Source organism: Alternaria burnsii (assembly GCF_013036055.1).
Source record: "Alternaria burnsii strain CBS107.38 chromosome Unknown 753, whole genome shotgun sequence".
NCBI lineage: Eukaryota > Fungi > Ascomycota > Dothideomycetes > Pleosporales > Pleosporaceae > Alternaria > Alternaria burnsii.
Window position 1 is genome coordinate 552108 of NW_024066118.1, and position 21461 is coordinate 573568.

The following is a 21461-nucleotide window of genomic DNA, read 5'->3' on the forward strand; positions in this document are numbered from 1 at the left end:
CAAGCTACATCTCTCATTTTGCAGAGATGGGAAGACTTGGATGACCTGGGGCAGCCGGGCTCTTATTCATCTTTCCAAGACCGTAGTTGATCGCTGCGGCGATATCCTGGTTGTTCTTCTCCAGGAACATAAAGTGCGCATTGCCCTTGATACCGATATCGGCAAGCTTGATCCACTGGTAGTTGGTGATGCCCATCTGCTTGAAGTACTCAACGAAGCAGTGATCGTACGTGATATGCGGGCTGGCCTCGCCTGTGATCATGATATAAGGCACTTTACTGAGTTGGGTGAGCTTGTGGATGGTGCCAGTTTGGAGAATGCAGGAGCGCTTGGCTGGGTCGTCTGGCCCAACCTCAACGGTGGTAATGGCCGAGCAGTTCGTTACTGGTGGATCGAATTGCAGCGGTGTATATGTGAGACCACAAGGCCGAGCGGCGGTACGACCAACCCCAGCAACGGTGTTGTTTCCGATCAAAGAAGTGAACGGAATGTTGCCGGGCTCAATGTTGATGTTGGCGCGTAGCAGATCAGGGCATGCGTCTGACCAGATGGCTGTGTAAGTGCAACCAGCAGAATGGCAGACTGTGTATGACTGGCCAATCATGCTGAGGAGCTGGCATCCAGATGTACGCATAGTGTTTTCCACGTTCACATTAGATGAAGAGATAGGGACGTTGCCAGCAGTGAATGCGTCAAAAACGGGATCTCCACGAGATCCATTGCCGGGCCATTGTGTGTGGAGGTCTGCTTGTGGGTACTGGTCGAAATCTTCGGGAGCTGTGAAGCCCTGCTCATTGATGGTGTCTGTGGAACCAATGCGGAGAGGGTATTTGGAGAGAAGCTGCTGGCCACTTCGGCCATTGGCAGCGATATCAACAATGTAGACCTGGTAGCCTTGGTCAAGGTAGTAGGAAGCCCAACCCTTGCGATTGTCCGGTGTATTCAGCCACTCTGCGCCGGTGTTGACACCCGCAGAGATAAAGACCATCGGGTAAGGCTTTTTGACCTTTTTGGCAGGCGACAGCTTCTCGACATAGAGCTGGTCGCTCCACATTTGCTGGCCTGGGATGCCAGAGTCGACATAGCCACCGCCGACGTAGAAGACGTCGCGCTTGTACGCAGATTCTTGGCTGCTACATTTTGGGCTGATGCCATTGACACCAGTGCAGTCGGTTGCTGAAGTCAGAAAGGGCAATGCTTGCAACAGCAGACCCGAGAGAACGGTACGTGAAAACATGGCCGAGTGAAAACGAGATGTCTGAAACGAATGGCGTGACCAAGTAAGTTTGGCTACTGATAGAATCGCCGATAGAAGGAGGAGAGAAGAAGCTTAGGCCGAGATTTTTTCCATCGACGCGTCCTATGCATAACCTTCTATACCTATATGATTCTGGAAGAGGGTTGCGCAGCCATGTCGGCAGCTTGCACGCGCTTCTAGCAGCCTGAAGGACGCGCTTCTGAGAGTGGCGGACATTAGTTACTACAAGCGGCCTCGTGGTGCCGTCCCATGCTGCCTTTCTCATCGTCCGGTCCACGGAGGAACCCGATCTCCTCTCGGACCCAAACGTCTGTTCTCCTCTGCAGTGTCGCACGGATCTGCATGCCCAGTCTGCGAAACCGAGATATCGTTCACAGACCCTGTCCCCCGTTGATGTCGATTGGGTGTTCAAGCTCCAGGTCGCATGATTACGAAGAGGCTGGTCCTTCGCGATAGAAAGATCCGGCGCACAGGCCACCACCATCGTTTCGTCTCCCGTTTCTACCGAAATACTCCGGAGTAGCTCCAGGGCTTCCTCGCTCCTTTGTACCTGCGTGTCAGCCCACAAACAAAAGAGTTCCAGTGGAGCCCATTCCCGCGCACCTCGGACGCCTCGCATGCAAGATGGAGAAGGGTTCCGGTTAACAGAGCGGGAAAGCATTGTCGTTTCGACTCCATATCCTATACGAAGTGTCGAGATATCGCGCCACTCACGCTTCTCTTGGGACATGCTAACCGACATGCTAACAAGACAATGCGTTCCAATAAGATTCTAACCCACCAGAGCCTACGGGACACTCTTTCATGGTCTTATCTCGGCCAAAATCCTTACCCCAAACTGCAAAGTTGGCACTCTTCATGCCAGCGGCTCTTCCATCCTCTTGTGTGGCAAGCACCAATCTTCTTGTCATCAACTTGACTAGAAACTTAGGCTTTCTCAGTAACAATCCCACGCGACAAGGTTGATACCAGAGCTCAGAAGGCTGTGTCAGTAGGAACGAGCGCCTCAATGCAGGGCGGTGGGTGAGTGGAAGGATGATGCCAGTTACCTTCTTATTGGGGTTCCCGTCAGCCCATCCCGCTCCTCGTTTACAACACAACCCTGCTCACACTATACCGGTAGCCCGGAGTGGGATATAGCTGCATTCTTCAAACAGGGCAATGGACTGAGCAAGATCTTAAGGGCAGTCAAGTCCAATACCTCCGATTGATGTTTTGTTCTGTCGATCTCTCTCCGAATCGCCCCAAACCCATGTGCTGCCCCACCGTACGGTATCGCCAGGCCGAGCCAGCATAACCACAGCACAATGGTGTCTGCTTATTTCAACACACCTCCAGCCAACGAATTCGACGAGCAGATAGCTGCAGGATTATTACTTCTTACCGGCCTTGCTCCTGATATCAAAGACCCTAAAGATGGAGTCACGATTCCACCTTTCCGTCCAACAGACAATTACCACTTTGAGACTAAAGGTCCAGCCGTCATAGCCGCACTCTCAGTGTGTATGGTCATCCTCACAGTTGTTACCTTCCTAAGACTGGGCATTCGACTCTTCGTCCATGGGGTCCGTTTTGGTGCCGATGACTGGCTCATCATTCCAGCGTATCTCCTCTCCATGGCATACCCAGCACTTCAGATTGCTATGGTTCAGCATGGAGGAGCGGGAAAGCACTTTTACGACATCACCTATCAAGAGTACTTCCATTACAAATATGTGAGCGAGAACAACTCTGATGGCCCGCCGTCACGCATAACTAATCTTGATGTGTAGCTCGCGCCGTCAGCCGCCACTGTATTCTACGTCTATGTAGGACTTGTCAAAATGAGCATTGCCTTGTTCAACGTCCGATTGACGACTCTTACGACGCGGTTGTGGAAGAACGTCAACTGGGCGTTCTTTGCCACATGTGCGGCCTATACCGTCGCAGCACTGTTTCTGAACGTCTTCAAATGCAACCCTCAGTACGCGAGTTTCAACCTGCTCCGGATCGCCGAGTCGGGCAAGGTACCGAACTGTTTGTCCGTCAATCACATGAACACCATCCTCCGCTTGAACCTCGCTCTGGACTTCACTGCTCTCGCCATCCCGATAATTGTATTGTGGAAAGTTCAGCTGAGCTGGAAGAGAAAGGCCCGCATCTTTGCCCTGTTGTCCATCGGTCTCATCGCCTGCATTGCGTCAGTAATGACCCTCGTTTCGCAGTATACCTTGGAGAAGGATCCGCTGTGGAACTACACGACTCTTCTGGCATGGATCATGGTCGAGATAGTCATCAGTCTGGTCGCAGCTTGCGCTCCCACCCTTGCCTACCTCCTTCCGCGCTCTATGCTCTCGAAGCACCAGGCATCCAACAGCGCTAGCAAATCGACAGGCCAAAAGGCAGCCACTGGCTTCGGTTCGCGACCGTCGAGGAACGACGACGCTCTACGGGCACGTTCTATACACGAAGAAGACGAGGACAGCGAAGAGGAGTTGGTGGAACGTCGCATCGTCGTGAAGGAAGACATAAAGATGGAGTGGCAGGGCAACAGGCGCAGCAATGCCCTCGGTGCGCAAACGGGCCATCAGTCAAATCAAAACGGCAGCCTGACGAGCTGGTATGGCGATCAGAGCGGAAAGACGGGCGCTGTTGTCTATGACGGCCGCCAGCACGGAGAGAGGTCGAGAGTTTGGGTAAGCGCGGACATGTCAGGCAGGACCAGTCCTGGTCATGAATTTCGCCCAGGACAGGCAATATGAAGCATATAGAGCATGTTTGAATTATCTAGATTATACCCTTATATCAATGAAATAATGAACAGTCTAGCTACGAGGTGAACTCGGGTTCGTGTTTTTTGCAAGGTGTTCGTCTGGCTAAAATTGTGCTCACTCCCTTCGACCCAACACAGAGCAGCCAACACACTGCTCGTTTACGATATGAATGCCTGAACTCAAGTGTCTTGTGTTCCTGGTGTGGACCAATTGTGAGCTAGTTGCATAGGTGAGATCGTAACTTTGGGTGTTAACTTTGCAAAAAATGATGGTTTGGTCATTTTAGCCAAACCAACACTTTCCACCAAGCATTTACACATCTGGGATGATGCCAAAAGAGCAAAAAGATCGTTTTCCGACACCGGGAATCGAACCCGGGCCTTGCCGGCACTGTACAGTGAACTGACTCTGCTATGAGAGCGGCAAATCCTAGCCACTAGACCATATCGGACTTTGATGGAAGATTTAATGATATCGATAAATATATCCTAGCATTTTGACTGCAATCAATGAAGCAGTGCGAAAATGAAGGATCACTGGCTATCAACGAGTCAGAAAAGCGGACATGGCAAAGTTGGACCAAAACTAATCATCTCAAGTTGAGCCCATGCATGCCGAGAACCATCAAATCCTACGGACAGAGTGCTATTCATTACGTATTACATTGAACAGATTTGGGGCTACACCATATCTAGTAACTTCTACACTGACCCTCGATTGCCTATCACCCAATGCTGTGTAACCACTCTTGAAGCACTTGCAATCAACATGCTGTTGCTTCCACCCCTGACGAATGTTTGACCCAGGAGAGCCTTAGTGCACACTCAAAGCATACAGAAACCGCGAAACGACATTGAAAGTCGACGGCTTCCCATATAGTGTCGGTGTTCCAGTGATCAGAGTTGCGACAGGACCTCCTGGCGTGGTTGGTTGTAATGCATTTCAAATACATCTCGTCCAGCAAAGGACATCAGCCTTGCACTTGTACACAAGGTTAGAATCAAATGGCTTGAAGGCAGTTATTCTCACTCACTACATTACAATCTATTCGCCAATCAGAACAAGATCCAAATTTGGCCTACCTCGACAGAACGATGATGAATGACTCCCGACATCGCCGCGTCCAGCCCCGCGAAACAAAAAGTTCCCCGCGAACACCAACTTCGACGTGACCTTACTGTAATCCCACTACATCCTCCATTAACAGTCAGCCAACACCCACAATGGTCGCAAAGAACACTGCGTTTGATCTGCAGAAATGCGCGCGATCCAACATCCTCGCATTGGAGCCATACCGATGCGCGCGCGAGTAGGTGAATATCCATGACTCTTATCCAGGTACCAAGCTCACGACGCGTAGCGACTATAAAGATGACGGCACCAACATCCTCCTCGACGCGAATGAAAACGCATACGGACCGGGACTAGCGTTAAATGGCGAGGGAAAGCTGCCTGGCGCGAATGTCAATGGCACTTCAGACTCATCTTCCGCGATTGACGTCGATTTGCTTGGCCTGAACCGATACCCAGATCCGTATGCAGATCGCAACAATTTGCATTGTAGTATGCTGACGAGCTGATTCAGCCACCAAGAAGAACTTAAGCAACTCCTCTGCAACCTCCGAAATACCCACAGCCACACACCAAAGAAGATCACGCCCGCCAATCTCTTCGTTGGTGTCGGCTCAGACGAAGCGATCGATGCTCTTATTCGCGCCTTCTGCGTTCCCGGCAAGGAGAAGATCCTGACATGTCCGCCCACGTACGGCATGTATAGCGTTTCTGCGCAGGTCAACGATGTTGCCCTAGCCAAGATCCCCTTACAAACCCCAAGTTTCGATCTCGACGTACCCGCGATACTGAAGGCGATGGATGAGGACAAGAGCATCAAGCTAGCATATCTGTGTTCACCTGGCAACCCGACCGGAAAGCTACTCAAGAAAGAGGACGTACAAAAGATACTAGAACACCCATGGAATGGTGTGGTCGTGGTGGACGAAGCATACATCGACTTTTCACCTGATGGAACAAGTCTAGCAGAGTGGGTCGCCGAGTGGCCGAACCTGGTAGTCATGCAGACACTGTCAAAGGCCTTCGGTCTTGCAGGTATTCGACTAGGCGCTGCATTCGCGGACCCGGCAATCGCACAGATCCTGAACAACATGAAGGCGCCGTACAACATCCCCAACCCAACGAGTCAGCTCGCACGCGCAGCTCTGAGCCCGAAACACCTGCAAGTTATGACACGAAACAAGGACCTTATCGTCAAGCAGCGCAACAGACTGATCGAGGAACTGCCCAAGATTCCCGGTATCGGACAGCTTCACGGCGGTGTCGAGTCGAACTTTTTGCTCTACCAGATACTTGATGCGCCTGCGGATCAAGGTGGCAAGCCATCGAACGAGACGGCCCTGGCAGTATACGAGGGTCTTGCAGAAGAGAAAGGCGTCGTAGTGAGGTTCAGAGGAAAAGAGCATGGATGTCTAGGCTGCTTGAGGATAACGGTCGGTACAGAGAAGGAAGTAGATCGCTTCCTACAAGAGATCAAGCAAGTACTAGAGGGCATCCACAAGAGCTCTGGCAGGCTAGGGAAGAAGGAAGAGCAGCAGAGAGAAAGAGACGCCAACGACGTGGTCGCATGAGAGGCGTAGACAGGTGATAGAAGGTATATATATATAAATATATGAAGAGACGACACGATTAAAGCAACTCCAGGTCTCCAAATAATCATTTCCTAAAGTATGACAGACTAAAGCCCGTAAGCACCTTACAGGTACAATTTTTCGCTTTTCCGTAAACTCTCCCTGTTCAGACACAGAGCACCAGCGAAGTGTAAACGTGTCGCACGCATAATGCAGCGGTGTCCAAGCAGGAAATGTTGTTTGCGAAAGGCATTAAGGTATGTTGTAGCCGTACCAAGTACATGTCAGACCTACAACAATTGCGTATATCCACTCTGCAGTCTTCCGTCGGTTGTCGCACTTCTTTTTTGTGGTCTAGAATCCAGAGTTGCGAATCGCAAACAGCAAAGATCAAACGAACAGGTCCAGAGCTTATATAAACTCGATGCGTTGCCTCGCGGGTCGAGACTATTGACCACGGCGGAGTACTCAAGGGCGACGAAGAGTGAAATGGAACCTTTAGGTAGGCTCCCACCGTTCGCCGAAGCACCTCCTGTAGGTCAATGCATGGAACGGTTGCCTTTCTCTGGCGCTAGGAACGCCTTGCTAGTATATAATCTCGGACTTCTTGTTTCCTGAAAACACTTTCGAACGCAGTATAGAACTACCAACTCCGAACCAGCACACGAGATGGCTCCTTCAAACTCCACCCTCGTGTCCTTCGAATCCACTCATGACTCTCAGAACCATGAAGACAACAGTATGACTAAGTTCAATCCTCCTCGAGTACTGCTGTTTATACCCTCCGATCCTTGGGTTCCTTGTGGTCAAGTATCCGCCGGCTATGGGAACTATGCTCCTCTTCGATACGCGAGCAGGTCTGAGCCTGTTGCTTTACTACCGGGTATTCAACTATACGACTCGTCTCAGCAATACGAACACGATTGCTCTCCGCCTTTCATAACCCCTTCGTATCCAGCTGCCCAGCAGTCCACACTGGGAGATCAACATGGCGGCCTCGAGAGCCTGGAGCTTAGCGCCACAGCGCCATCGTTCGTGCCTGTCAAGTCCCCGAAGCTTAACGCTAGAGCGCCGAGCTTCTTCCTGAGTCGTCTAGCTATTTTTGACCCTCCGGCTGGTGATCTTGCAGAGCGCCCTCGTAAGGACAACTTGATCCTTCCCAATGCGCGTGACGACAACATCACCGATTCGATCGAGATGATGAAGTGCCCGCAGGATGGACAGGTCGGCCGCTATACAAGAAAAACCGTCATCAGTTTCAACAAAGGCTGGCATTACAACGATCCTGTACTCGCTGCCATGTACTATATCCTCAACGCCAAGAAGAAGAAGAATTTCTCTGTGTTTGCAGTGAAGCATGAAATTCGACCTGTCGACGACACACCTCCACTGTGGCCACCTTGCCTGAATCTCTTCGATATCAAGCGTTACTACTTCGAATCGAAGACGCGACGTGGCTGGAAACTCCGGAGGTGCGACAAGAGATACGCAAAGTGGGTTGCCATTCTACCCAAAGGCTCACCACCAACTGCTGAGACTGTCCACATCTTCGAACCAGATGAGGAGAAGTGGATAGTTTTTGGAGACTGGCTTGAGACAGTTTCCACTACTTTGCTAGGCTGGGTTGGCAGAACTGGCTATAGCCTTCAGTTCAACTGGTGGAAATACTCGGGCAGCAAGCGTCGTTTCGTAGATCTTCCTGGCGAGATTCGAACGCCGATCTATCAGTACGCTCTCGGAGGTGAGCTGTATCCATTGAGTACCCGAGATTCTGAAAGCAGCAGAGAAGTCACAATGGCCTGCCGGACTGCTCGTCTTACTCTCGGCATGGGTTACAATATGTGGATCTTCCACAACGACAAAGTAAGAATGCAGATGAATAAGTCACATGTACCAGAGGCCCGACCCTTTGTATATGAGCCGGCTTTAGAGCTTTTGCTTGTTAGCTCGTGGATGCGGGAAGAAGTGCTGCATACTGGCTGGGAACTTATGCACAGCTGTTTCTTCGACTCAGGGATCTTCCACAAAGCTATTAATGCTCGACCTGGACCAGCCGTGAACTACGAATATTTGAGCAAGGTAGAACTGGCCTTTACGAACGCTGACTGGTTCGACTTCTTGGGTGTAAAGGTTTCGAGGCGCGAACCCTACATATTCATAGAAGTTTCCCATTCTCTCGGGTCCTCTCTCAATGATCTTCGCAACCTCAGGGACCTTCGACTTCGTTTTCGAGGACTCGACGATGGGTACGAAGGCAGTCCTTGGGGAATTATGATGGCTCCTTGGGATGATCGAAAATACCTACACGTCTGCTGTCAACGGACTATTGTTGACTGGATCTGTACTTTCGCTTACCCTTTCCTAATCGACAAATGTAAGGAAGGGAAAGTAAAGGTCACTCTGACTGGTTGCGTAAATACCGACACGCAGACGAAGTGGGAGGAGATCTTCGCAGGAAAGCGTGATCACGACCAAGATGCTGCAACTGCATTAATTCTTGGCACTCCATCGACAGAACTGTGGGTTCCAAGTGCCAAACTTAAGATTTAATGTATACTGACTATGCTACAGGCCGCCAAGTTGTCGATGTGTGCCAGTGTGTAAAGTGTACTATCCCGCTCGATTTCGCCATGAGATGGATTTTGGCACATATTGGTCGTAGATAGCTTAGCGTGTTTCCAGCCGAAGCGTAAAATAACGTTAGTAGTTATCGAAGTCTCGAAGGTATCAAGTGGTTGTTGTTCACGTTGAAATATTTGGTAGAGGAAATGGAATTTTATTATATCTGTCTGCGATGAGAAAACAGAAGCGAGCTTTAGCAACATGTGCTGAGTTTATGGTGACAACAGCGAAGGCATCATAGTAAATGAGAGCTAGACTACATCTAATCTGCTAGACTCTCGGCTATGTCAATGTCGCGCACCCAGTTGGATCGAAGGCGTCGTAGTGTACTCGCATGCCTGTAAACAACGATTAGAAGCCTTGCTATAGATTGTATACAGCGACCATCCACTTACTGACTGGCAGCGATACCCACTCATCCTTCGCTTCACTCAAGAAGCTTATCGTGCCTTCTGAAACCTCCCGTCTCAAGGTCTCTTGCGTACCCGGCCCTTTTCTGAGACCTTCTAATCTAGCAAAGATGCGCAATTGGGTGACTAGACCAGCAACGATGATAGGCCTGGTCAGCGATCCATGCAGTCCGTCGAGAAAGGGCAGATAGAGCTCTTGAGGCCGATCGAGGTTGATGTTGTCAGGGTCTGGGAACATTTCAGGGTCGCGAGATGCAGTTGCTACGTCTAGAATGAGGTCGTCGCCCTTAGAGATACCCTCTGCGTGTCGCCAATCACTGGTGGTGAGAAAGGTGTTCGGAATGCGGAGGAAGCCCGTCGCAGGTGTAATAAGACGGAGAGCTTCAAGAACGTATGCACGGAGAACTTCAGAATTTGCTGGTGTGGTGTCCTTGGCTAGCTTCTGGATATCTGGCCAGTGTGTGGAGTGGTAGGGCTCGGAAAGGAAGAGATCGATTATCTGACAGAACTAGATACTATTAGGAGGAGCTTGACCCGAGCATGGTCGAAACACTTACAGAAAAAGTGCTAAATACGACGAGATCGACGGCGAGGATCACCAACAAAGAAACGACCTCTTTGACCTTTGCCCCGCTATCGAAGAGCCGCTGGATTACCTTCGCTCCGTGATCTGGGAGAGGATCACGCTTCTCGTGTCGCTGTCTGTGAAATTCAAAGTGTTGCACAGGAGACGACGCTTTAATATCGTCGCAGACCGTTCTGACTTCTCTTGTCAATTCGTCGCTTGCGGCCATCGCATTTCGTCGAAGCGTTGTGGACTTTGCGGGTGTGTTGTCTAGATGAACGAATTCGAAAATCGCTGTCATCTTGCTGAAGAGTTGCTTATCGTCAAAGCTGGCTGTAGAACCTTGCGAGTCCTTGATCGGGAAGTGGAATAGACATGCTACAAACTGTGTCCAGCTTCGAGCTGCTACATCTTTGATCGCATCAATTTCAGCAACTTTGGAAAGCCACTTGCTGTCCGTCTGCACAAGTTGGCTCGTACGAAGGTTCAGGAAATGCGAAAAGACATCAATAGAATCTTTGGGGCCAAGAATAGCCTGTCGGATGATATTCTGCTGTTTACTGGCACCCGGATTATCTCCGATGAGGACGTGTTCTTGGTAGTCCAACTGCCGCAGAGTATGGGTCCATGCTGTGGTGTACAAAGTTTGATCGCCGAGAATGCGAAGTATCATCTTGTAATCAGTAATAACTGTGGGCGGCGCTCCATAGCGAGGCTTGTCATAGTCGAAATCCATTTCGTGTCCGAGAGACTTTTGCCTTCTTCTCATCTCGGGCGGGGTGGTCAGTGGGTAATGTGCGTAGATCGATTTGCCACGATAGTATTCGGGAAAGACTCTCATCAATAGCTTGTATATAACGCCTCCACCAGCGATGGAATAATCGCTGGATGCCATATTAAATCCAAAGGCTGTCAGATGATAGGGCGTGTAGTCTACCGTATAGAACCGGTCGCCTCGAACAAGCGAGAGCGCATGTGACACAACTGCTCGGGTTGTGGTCGTGCCCGCACAAAGACCGGATCCAGGAGTCATGGGTACACTTGGCTGTTCCAGGATAGCTCCAGCGTAGAGCTCAACATTCTCAACATCTCCATATAAGACCTCGAGCGCTGCGGCGACATCTGGATCGGAGTGAATGTCGGTGAAAGATGTGTGAGATGTCATGCCAAAGAACCTTCTTGTCTCATCAAGAGAGGCCAGACCCCACTCTCGACCTTGTTCGATACTCATGAGTTCAATGACCTTCAACGCTTGCGGAACACGATGCGGACCAAAGCTCATGGCCACCTCATCGGTAGCTTCTGTCAGTATCTTCACCAGGTCTTGGTCTCTAAAGTAACCGTCAAGGTTTCGTTCGAGGCCAGCAAAGACGCGCCTACCTGGGTCTGCTGGGGGTGTTGCAGCATGTCGACGTACACCAGCCCGCATATCTTCTAAAGTCATGTTATCAATGTCCATATCTGGGCAGATCTTTGTCATATGGTCGATAAGCCATGCCTCATCTCTCATCGATATGGTCGAGTGCCAGCGGTAGATCATGTTGATCTCCGCGCTGGTCTGGTTGCCTCGCGCCTTGTCGGAGTCCGTCTGGCCAAGAATATCCTCTATCTTCGCTCGTGGATCCAAGTTCGCTGACGAGTCTACACACTGTAGGTTGAGGATCGAGCGCACATAGTCTTTCAGGACTATGTTGATGTATAAGCCGGTTGTCACAAGCCGTGCAGTCTGGAATAGGTCGTTGTCGCGCTTGGCGACGGCTTTTCTGTAGGAACCAGGGTCGATGCCGCCTATATTAGGTGGCGGGCTGAATCGACCGTTCTCGTTGATGAGCGCCAATTGCTCTACGACAAGGTTGTGAAACCTCGAGAAGCATATGATCAATGCACAAGACTTTTGACAGTAAGTAGTAATTCAATCAAATGCAAAAAGTACCTTACTGCTGCTGGACGGCTGAGAATCCGTGTGTCAGCAAAAGCATCTGGTTTCAGCTTCCCATCAACAAAGGTACGGACCATATTCTGTGAATCCTTCGTCTCCCCATATAGTGAGGACAGGTCCAAGTATGAAGACGGCATGGCCATGTTCTGGTCTTCGTCGCCTGTGCGAAACACGTCACAGACTATGACAGCCGCGAAAGCGAAGAAAAGGCTGGATAGCTGGCTGGGATGGGGCTCAGGCTTTGCCTCTCGCGCTAGTAGTGTGTCGAAGAGAAATTCCGGATCAGGTAACTTTGTGGGTACATGTCTCGGTGTGACCATGCGAGCATAGTAGGAGCCGGCTTTCCCGACGTTTGGCAGATGGATGTTGTTGTTGCTTCCGTCAGCGGATCGATACTGGTCTGGCTTTGTGTTAGTCTCTAAGTACAGAAAACAGCCAAGAGAGCCTACATTGATCACCCAGTGACGAGGCCACAGGTTGTTCCATATCCTTGCACAGCGTCTTGAGCAACCGACTTGGGCTTGTCTCGCCAACATCAGCCGGTGCTAAGAATTGTACGATTTTTTCCTGTTGACACCCTTGAGCTGCATCTCGGAGTATGTGAAGAAAATCACATACATCGTAAGAGCTATCGTCCAATCCACCACTCGTAGTGGTACCACTGAGAAAACCGCGTAGATCATGGTGCGTCTGAAGGCTGGGATTGTTCTGACTACCAGTGTCCTGGAACAGTTTCTGGAGTGGTGTTCTCTTTACGTCGCTGGCCATTTGGGAGTCTTCGATAGAGAGAGGGTGCGTAAGCAAGGGTGTGATAGAGCGTTGGTGTGAGGGTGAGTGTGGCTGCAATGCGACTGGCAAAGGAGTGAGGTCATCTACATGGCGTTATCATTATCGGTTCGCATGCTCGTATGTTTACCACGTGGAACGATTCCACCGGAATGCCGAAGAACCGATGCTATCTTGCAGTGGTGACCTCGAGGCAGGAGGCCAATGCTTGGCGTGGCACCCAAATGAGATGGAGCGGACCAGCAGCCAAGCAGGGCTGATATCGAAGTCCTCAGCAATAGTGACGTATTGCTCACGATGCTTTCTTCGCCCGTGCTGGAAAGTACAAATGAAGGGAGTTCCGACCATGTACACGTTCTACTATGACGCCACCATCGCGTCTTTCTACAGGGTAGGTGCTACCGCGAGACAAGAACATCGATTTCGAAAGTCCGCTTGAGCACATAGAAAAATACTCAACGACTCAATATTTGCTTACGCTGCGGTACCTCACAAAGTCTTTTAGGGAGTCAGTGTCGAATCACACGCCAGCAAATCGACAATCCATACCAATCGGGATATTCATGCAAGGAAATAACAACAAGAAGGAATTTGGCATGAATATTGCAGGTGTTCGTATAGCAGATGCGAGCAGGATAGAGTTGGTGCTGTGAATTGGTTCATGGGTATCTCATCTACATATGAAATCGTACCGTATCGCTCGTAGCGTCCGGGTGCTCATCCTCGACCGAACCGTCGTTCCTGGTTGGATCGTTGCCGCAAGTTTTCGTCTCGTTCTCGTCCCGTTCTCGGGTAGACACTTAAAAGACCATCTCGTGGGGCTTCTCGTTGCTCCTCAGGCTGAAGCTGGCGCCTAAGTAGGACTCGAGGTCGGGAGTCCTCTTGATGTTGGCCATGAGCGCCTTGTCCACCTTCTTCTGGTCTTCTATCCGCTGGGGGTCGGTCTCCTTCTTTGTGGGTGTCTCGCCATCCTTGAAGAAGTCGTCTTCGCCCTTGCCGTCCTTCTTCTCGCGCGCCCAGTACTCGTCTTTGCTTACACGTGCGACAACCTCCTCGTCAAGACCAGCGATGTCGACAACGGTAGAAGTAGCGATGACGTAGCGGTGGTTGACGCGACGGAGAGGAACACCGTTAGACTTGAAGGGGCCGGTGATGAGGAGAACGCCCTGTTCGAGCTGGCGCAGAAGCACGACGCGCTTGCCGCGGAATCGACCAGAGAGGAGGATAAGGACGGTGCCGGGGGTGAGCGACTCGCGGTATTTGGTGGGGTGTGCTGTCTTGCGCGCCTGTGAATTGACTTGTTAGTTCAGCGTTCGCGATAACTCCACATCCCATATTTACGCGTCTTCTCCTTGATTGAAAATTCCTCGTTGTAATTGCGCATACCTTCTTCATTTGCGCCTCCTCCTCGGCAGCGTAGTACTTGGATGCTTTCTGGTCGGCCATTGCGTTGGTTCGAGGTTTAGAAAGTCTGGCAGTCAATTAGCCTCGGTCGCATGTATATCGTCTTTGCACCATATAGCACTGAACGTCGTCTTACATTTTTATGTTGTGTTGATGATGTCGTCGTCGCCGCCGCGAAATCAATACGGCGAGATGTGCGAGCGCTCGCTAATGTCAGCCCTATGGCGCTAGTGGTCCCCGCGAACCGTCGTTCACATGCGAACACCAAATTGACTATTCCATGTACTAGTGTAGTCAATCGTGCTATCCAAAACCGGGCCGTAGCAGCCAGACGCTGCAGGAGGTGTGGTAGGACGTCCAAAACACCAGGAAACCCGAACTGCATGATGTCAAGTTGCATGATCGTTACAGCGTATATTGTACAATATTTGAGTGCGTCTGCTTCTGTAGGCATTAGAGAGTGCCTTTCCGTAAGCCGATCACCTCTTCTCGATCGAACCCTGCCGCGACTCCTTCATCTTGCCCACCGCTTTGTCCATTCCGCTCCACTTCCGCACAAGATGCTGTACGCCTACAGGCAATACCCCAAGGATCTGAATGTATTTCGAGTATAGAGGAAGCGCAATCTCCCCGCTCTCCCCCCTCTCAATCAACCGTATAATATCCTTGCCAATGTCGGCTGGCGTAATAACCGGTGCCAGGAAGTTGCTTGGAGTCTTGAGGCCTGCAAACATTGTTGTACCCATCTGACCAGGTTGTACTAGAATTGTCTTGATATCCTTCGCGTCAGGATCTTGTGCAAGTTCTGCGCGCAGAGAGTGATGCAGCGCAAGAAGTGCTGCTTTGGACGCCGTGTACGCGGATAGGTTGGCTGCACCGAGATGGCCAAGGACAGAGGAGACAGTTACGATAGTGCCGCGGCCTTCTTTCAGCATGTACGGAACGAATGTGCGGAGGGTCGTAAAGTGTGCCAGTGTGTTGACGCGGAAAGTGCTGGAAGAGTGTCAGAAAAGATCAAGAGCCATCCCAAGATATACATACCGTTCCACATCTTCAGCGGTGGAATCAAGGATTGACTTGGTTTGCACGATACCAGCATTATTGATCAAGATAGTAGGAGCGCCGAGCTGCGATCGTTAGCAGAGTACGGTTACATGTAAAAACTACCACTCACATCTTCGACAATCTTGGCTGCTGCAGCTTCGACTTGCTTGGCATCGCTGACGTCGCACTTATAGTAGACCACTCCCTTGTTCTCTGCTTCATCCTCGTCGACTTCTTTCATATCCAGGACGGCGATGTTCGCGTTGCGCATTCCATACGTCTCCGCAAGCAGTCCACCAAGGCCGTCAACACCGCCCGTTATAACGATAACCTCTTCTTCTAGGTCTACCTCGCGCGGTGATCCCCATGCGATCCGGTCGCTGATGAGCCCGAAGATGCCGTTGACCGTCATGAGCATGGCCCAGGCCATTGCAACGCGCATCTCAATGTTCTCATAGGGCGTGTATTGCGCTCGCAGACACAGTACCACAACCCATGATACGAACGGATGGAAGAGCGTGTATCCGAGGACATACCATATCATGTCGATATTGAGGTAATGGTGCCATGGCTCATCGGGTCGGTCGAAGCTCTTTGGCAGTTGAACGGGTACTTCTTTTATTGCGGAAGACATGGCTGGCATGTCGATACAGGAGGTTTGTTGGATCATGGCGGATGGTGGGGCGCGACGGCGCGTATTCGAGGCTTGGACGCGAATTAACGTTCTACAGAGACTACCTCAACGATGCTACCCAGGAACGAAAATTGAGATAAGTGAGAAGGCGCAACTTGCGCGACAAGTACACGGGGCCATCATCTTCTTATTGTACACTCGCTGATGCTGAGGTTTGCAGTGTTTCATTCGCGCCTCAGGTCTCCAGGACGCTAGCCGGAGTGCTTCATGCTGGGTCGAAGTGGGGCTTACTAAGCACCTGCCATGTCCATACGCGTCGGTTCGCGTCAACCTTATAGCTGCATCACAACATCCACCGTAAAGTTGAGGGACAGCTACTTCTCGGATCCTCCATGAGGCAAGGCAAGTATGCCCGTCGCGTGTTGGTAGTCATCAGTCACCAATGACCAAATTGTCCATTTCATGAGTGACTTAAGCTGTCCATTACATTCTCTCTTCTAGGCCATATCAGTACGTCTTGCTGGACATCAAGCTATAGTACTCGAAATGCGCTGCTTCTTCGAGAAACACGTCCTGGAATATGGCAACTGCGCTTCTAGTCATGAGGGAAAGTACACCGGGTCCTGAACAACAAGATTCCACGCCGCCAACGTCCATAAACTACTTCCTACAGCTGCGTTATCCCTACATGTCGCTTCAACGTTATCGTCGAAGTTTTCAAAAGAGTCCGGCAGTCTGAATGGGCTCAAACATAGAGTAGTGCCTTGTTATTGCCTTCCAACGCCTGCGATGCTCCTACCCCAGACGCTCCACCCTGCGGCAGCAGCGAGCGTCTTCATGGCTGCCAGCATCAGTCGTGAAAACAACTTCATCTCCTCTCGACTGTCTACAAAAGCCCAATTTCCACCCCCAAGCCCACCTTTCTTCTCCAATCCAGTCGAAAAGTACATTCTACTGCCACCAGCACAGATCAACTCTTACACTGCAACTCTCGAACATCATGCTTGGTGGATCCGCCCTTCCCGTCCTCACCTTCGTAGCCTTGGCTCAGGCTAGGGCTATCGTCACCAACCACTGTCCCTACAACGTCTACGTCTGGTCTGTACCTCAAGTCCTCAGCTCATCCCACACCGATAACGTCCCCATCAAACCTGGTGGTCAATATCAAGAGCCATGGCGTCATGGTTCTATCGTTAACCCCGGCGTCGCTATTAAGATTTCAACCAAGTCAGATGGTATCCTCAAGTCCGCCGATGAGATCGACTTTGCTTACGCTGTCGACGGCAACGATGATAACAAGATCTGGGTCGACCTATCCCAAGTTCGAGGAGATGCATTCAAAGACAACCTCGCTTTCCACAGCTGCACCACGCAGTACGGGTCCGCAAATGTCCAGACCCATCAGTGCACTGCTACCGATGACGTCGAGCTAGTGCTGTGCGATACCTCACCACGTTCAACGCCGGAGAAAGACCCAACATCTCTGGAACAAATTAAGGCGTGTTACGACTACCACCATGTTCTTCCTGAAGTTCAAGAAGGCGGCCTTCAAGTTGCTGCAGACACCGATTCCGATTCGGACACTGATTGCTGCGAAGAGAGGGATGGCTCAGCACTCAAGTTTACCTACACGATAGCGTTGACTGGTGAATATACTGCTACACCTGCTTATGAGCCTCCTGCGGAATCCTCAGTCGCAACACCTACCGATGATTCTTCCGTATCTTCTTCGCCGTCAACAAAAGTCCACACTTCGTCCACCAAAGTCCACTCGTCAACCAAAGTCGCCTCCACAACGTCTTCCACTTCTAGTCTGCGTTTGTTCACTCCGCCATATGCTGTTCAGACCGACTGCCCAGAATGCGAGAAGCTACTGGTACTCAGCCCGTGTCTTTCTAGGATTGTTTATCCAGCAAGACGCCGCGCCGCCGCAGTCCCTCGGTCTCCTCCAGACACTATCGCACCACAGCACAGAGCAAAGCCAGCACTGTGTGACCTGATCCGGAAATATCATCCTGGAATCGGAGCTTGCGACGAAGCAACACTAGAGTCTCACGCTCACATAATATTCCCAAAGATCTGCGACCCCCAGTATGTAACACTACTGATGGGCTTCCCGTGTGAGGAGATTGCAGAGGAGCTGAAGACAATGTATCCTGACATCGATGCTCCAAAAGTTCCTCGGAGCGACTGTGAGTGCGAGCCTGACTGCGACTTCTGCGGACACATGAACGACACCTGCATCTGCTCCACCCCTATGGGTATAGCCCAGGATATTCTGTCTCCACTAAAGAACCTCGAGCCCCGTCTTTTCGAACCCGAATCTCAAAAGATCTGCTTATACTCCGTTTGCGACCCCATGCTTCCCGGAGTTGTCTGCAATGATGCAAAAGACGTCCTCATATCCAGTCTCTCGTCATTTGGAGAACACTACGAGAACTGGGTCGATGAGGGAGTAAATGACGAGTGCGAACAAGTCGCGGCCTTCCAGGATGGCAACGGCAACTACAGGGTCTGTCTGGCTGCTCTTTGCGGGCTCTACCCCGAGAAGTGCGCGTCAATCCAGTCGACTTTGGCCTCCGCCACAAAGGACAAGATTGCTAGGGATGTCTTCTTCATGACTACCTACGTAGAGTGCGCCCAGTGGTCGGATTACTACAATCGCAAGTACTAGAAGTCACTCAGCATGCATCGCGACGCGAAGGCTGACGACGATGATGATGACGACGACGATGACTACTACTACTACTACTGTGAGTATGGCGAAGCCTGTTGGTGTGTTCTCTTTGCCGGTTGTGTGTGTGCGTGTGCTTAGGTTTTTGCGGTTCTTATCGTCAACATTCGCATAGTTTATTGGTTGTGGTTCATATCCTAGCATTCGCGTTGTTTGTTGCCTGCAATACATCTGCTTCTCAGTTTTCTTTGTCTTCTTGCCGTGATCGCTAGACATGTACGAATATATTTGTTGTTATAATCTGTACCCAAGACGTTGACTCTCAGAGTATTCGCTAGGTTGTTCGAGTGCTGACGCTCAAGACTGGTGCTTCGGTCAGGATTCGCACTCCTTTGACTTGCGATACGCAAAGAAAGGGCATCTTTGTCAAGTAGCTATACGCTTTGGAATGTCACATACTAGCGCTGTCCTGGCACTAAGCACAGAATCCAGGCGGACTGCTGAAAGATTTGCTACGTCCAAGACTTCAACTATCAAGCACTAGGATCTACGCACGATGGTCTCCGCTTAGGGCTAGATTGCTTCCTCATCGTGATGAATAGCATTTAAAGATTGTGTGCCTGTGCTCGTAGCATGAAGCCTCTCATCTCAACCAGAAGCCTCTACTTCACATCCTCGTTTTCCTCATCCACGAGTTCCTTATACTGCTCCTCGAGATTTCCGAGCATATCCTGCTGAGTTACGGCGCGTTCAAAGAGCCGGGAAACTTTGGCTCTCAAGCGCGCAATGACTACTGGGGGAATGGTGGGAATGGTGGGGTCACTCGCCATCTGTGAGATTGTGTCGTTCAGCTCGGTAAGGGTGCTCTTTATTTCTGGGATTTTGTTCTTCAGGTCTTCAATGTAGGTTTCGACGACCACACGACGTCCGTTGTAGATCATACGGGGATCTGGAGTGTCGTAAGGGTTGCCTAGAGTTAGGGACCTACCGAGCGGATCTTTGTTGTCGGAGGGGTTGTTAGACATGCTGAAAGCGAAAAACCTTGGGCACACTAGATACTCAGCAGTAGTGTGTTCGTACTAAATAAGTGAATGAACAATCGATACTGGATGTTTTACATATCTATCACGAATCGTTTGTCTATCCTCCATACTTGTGACCACAAAAAGCATGTGAACACCTTGAAAGCAAGTCTACATCAAACCACAAAGTCTAGATATCATTTTAGTTGTAAAATCACCGACTGGATGTACAAAGAAGCCCGGTTCATTTCTGTTGTATCTATCAAGCTATTGTTGTAAATTTGCTTCAAAGATACTTCAGCAATGTAGGCCACTATGTAGGCTCTCAGGGTACACCTCCATCTCCCATTACATGTCAGGAAGCACAATCCTTGTTTACACCGCCTGGTCATTCTCATCCTGGCTGTCTCCATCATCGGAGTCCACACCCTCAGCCTCGCTTATCAATGCTCCCATCTCGTTGAATAAGTTTGCCTTCACACTCTCACTCTTCTCAGCGATAAGTGTCTGGTACTCTTTAACGAAGAAGTTGTGTATACCGAGCATACCTTCGATGTACGCATGAAGCTCAACTAGCTCTTTTGTCAATTTATCTATCGTTGCTGAGTCGACGGGCTTGACCTTCTCCGCGGTTACGATCTTGTCCTGGAGCTTATCGAAGTCACGATGTTTTGCGTCGATGTTTTTCTTCTTACGGTAAATAATTCTCTTCAGCTCCTTGCAGCGTTCTTTGTAGGCCATCTGGGATTTTGGGGCACTGGAGGGGTTGATCGGAAGAGCGGCGTCAGTGACTAGGGTGTTGTCGAAAACGTTGGCAGGCATGGTAGGTATCGTAATACTGTGAACGTTGGGATTTGAGTAGAAGATTTTCTGTGTGAGATGATTGAGTAATTGACTAGCAATAAGAAAGGTCTATATATCTGATTTGTACAGTTTGTATGTTTGGAGGGACAAGAAAGAACGCCAACGCCGTAAAAGCAAGTCTAGAACAACCCTGAAAGCAACGTTCGGAATCTACAACAAGCTAGAAAGAAAATCTACAGCAAACCAAAAACTGTCGTTACTTCGAGAAGCAGCATAGAAACGCAATGATGGTCATTAGCGCACGTAGCAACTCAATAGGATGCAAGACCGCAATAACAATGACCAAAGCCAAGAATGTTACGAGTTCCAGATGTCTGTCTCCATCGCTATTCGGCGCCGGGTTGATCGAAGCTTGAAGTTCCCGAGCTGGTTGCCCCGGGTCGATTTCTGCCTCCCGGGTTTGCTCGGATGTTAGTTCCTGTGGTTTTTGCTCATCTTGGTCGTCGAGCTCCTCGCACAAACGTTTTTCAGCTCGCTCTAGCTCCCGATACGCAGAGGTAACGTTGTTAGGAAAGGGGCCTACAAGCGACTGGATGTGTTGCCGCAGCTCTGTAAGGTAGTGTCGCGCCTTCTGGCGTTGGTACAGACTCAAACTGTCGAGCCAAAAATCGAAGTTCTCCGGCTTGTATTCGGGGTCGTTTTGGGCGCTGTGATAGAGCTCGTCGATCTTTTCAAGAACGTTGACATCGGCTCTTGTGACATCGTCTCCTGATGGCATTGGTTCGTGGGGGGTGAATGGCAGCATTGCTGACGAGTGCGCTTTTTTGTTTTTGGAAGACTGATGTGCTGGTAAAAATGTAGTTTGTTTATCGTTGTTGAGGCGCTGTGTGTAGTGTGCCTGTCT

The 21461-nt window shown here is 50.4% G+C and overlaps 7 protein-coding genes across 7 annotated transcripts; 3 read left to right on the forward strand and 4 right to left on the reverse strand.

Moving 5' to 3' along the window:
• Window positions 1-13: 13 nt before the first annotated feature.
• GT037_008287 (uncharacterized protein) lies at window positions 14-1237 on the reverse strand (the record flags this gene model as incomplete). The annotated part of the gene is made up of 1 exon (XM_038933334.1): window positions 14-1237. The coding sequence occupies one exon, from the start codon at window positions 1235-1237 to the stop codon at window positions 14-16; it is 1224 nt and encodes a 407-aa protein (XP_038783999.1).
• Window positions 1238-2565: 1328 nt separating this feature from the next.
• Window positions 2566-6653, forward strand: GT037_008288 (histidinol-phosphate aminotransferase; the record flags this gene model as incomplete). Its single annotated transcript, XM_038933335.1, has 5 exons — window positions 2566-2973; window positions 3031-3933; window positions 5223-5320; window positions 5372-5545; window positions 5597-6653. The coding sequence occupies 5 exons, from the start codon at window positions 2566-2568 to the stop codon at window positions 6651-6653; spliced, it is 2640 nt and encodes an 879-aa protein (XP_038784000.1).
• Window positions 6654-7322: 669 nt separating this feature from the next.
• GT037_008289 (uncharacterized protein) lies at window positions 7323-9203 on the forward strand (the record flags this gene model as incomplete). Its single annotated transcript, XM_038933336.1, has 1 exon — window positions 7323-9203. One exon carries the CDS (start codon window positions 7323-7325, stop codon window positions 9201-9203), a length of 1881 nt encoding a protein of 626 aa, XP_038784001.1.
• A 354-nt stretch (window positions 9204-9557) lies between these two features.
• On the reverse strand, window positions 9558-12957 carry GT037_008290 (uncharacterized protein; the record flags this gene model as incomplete). Its single annotated transcript, XM_038933337.1, has 6 exons — window positions 9558-9613; window positions 9671-10193; window positions 10243-12141; window positions 12189-12589; window positions 12639-12756; window positions 12808-12957. 6 exons carry the CDS (start codon window positions 12955-12957, stop codon window positions 9558-9560), a joined length of 3147 nt encoding a protein of 1048 aa, XP_038784002.1.
• Window positions 12958-13775: 818 nt separating this feature from the next.
• GT037_008291 (short chain dehydrogenase reductase) lies at window positions 13776-16093 on the reverse strand (the record flags this gene model as incomplete). Its single annotated transcript, XM_038933338.1, has 5 exons — window positions 13776-14261; window positions 14362-14446; window positions 14863-15372; window positions 15421-15506; window positions 15554-16093. The coding sequence occupies 5 exons, from the start codon at window positions 16091-16093 to the stop codon at window positions 13776-13778; spliced, it is 1707 nt and encodes a 568-aa protein (XP_038784003.1).
• Window positions 16094-17057: 964 nt separating this feature from the next.
• On the forward strand, window positions 17058-18731 carry GT037_008292 (uncharacterized protein; the record flags this gene model as incomplete). The annotated part of the gene is made up of 1 exon (XM_038933339.1): window positions 17058-18731. The coding sequence occupies one exon, from the start codon at window positions 17058-17060 to the stop codon at window positions 18729-18731; it is 1674 nt and encodes a 557-aa protein (XP_038784004.1).
• Window positions 18732-19393: 662 nt separating this feature from the next.
• Window positions 19394-21362, reverse strand: GT037_008293 (uncharacterized protein; the record flags this gene model as incomplete). The annotated part of the gene is made up of 3 exons (XM_038933340.1): window positions 19394-19772; window positions 20133-20623; window positions 20886-21362. The coding sequence occupies 3 exons, from the start codon at window positions 21360-21362 to the stop codon at window positions 19394-19396; spliced, it is 1347 nt and encodes a 448-aa protein (XP_038784005.1).
• Between the last annotated feature and the right edge of the window lie 99 nt (window positions 21363-21461).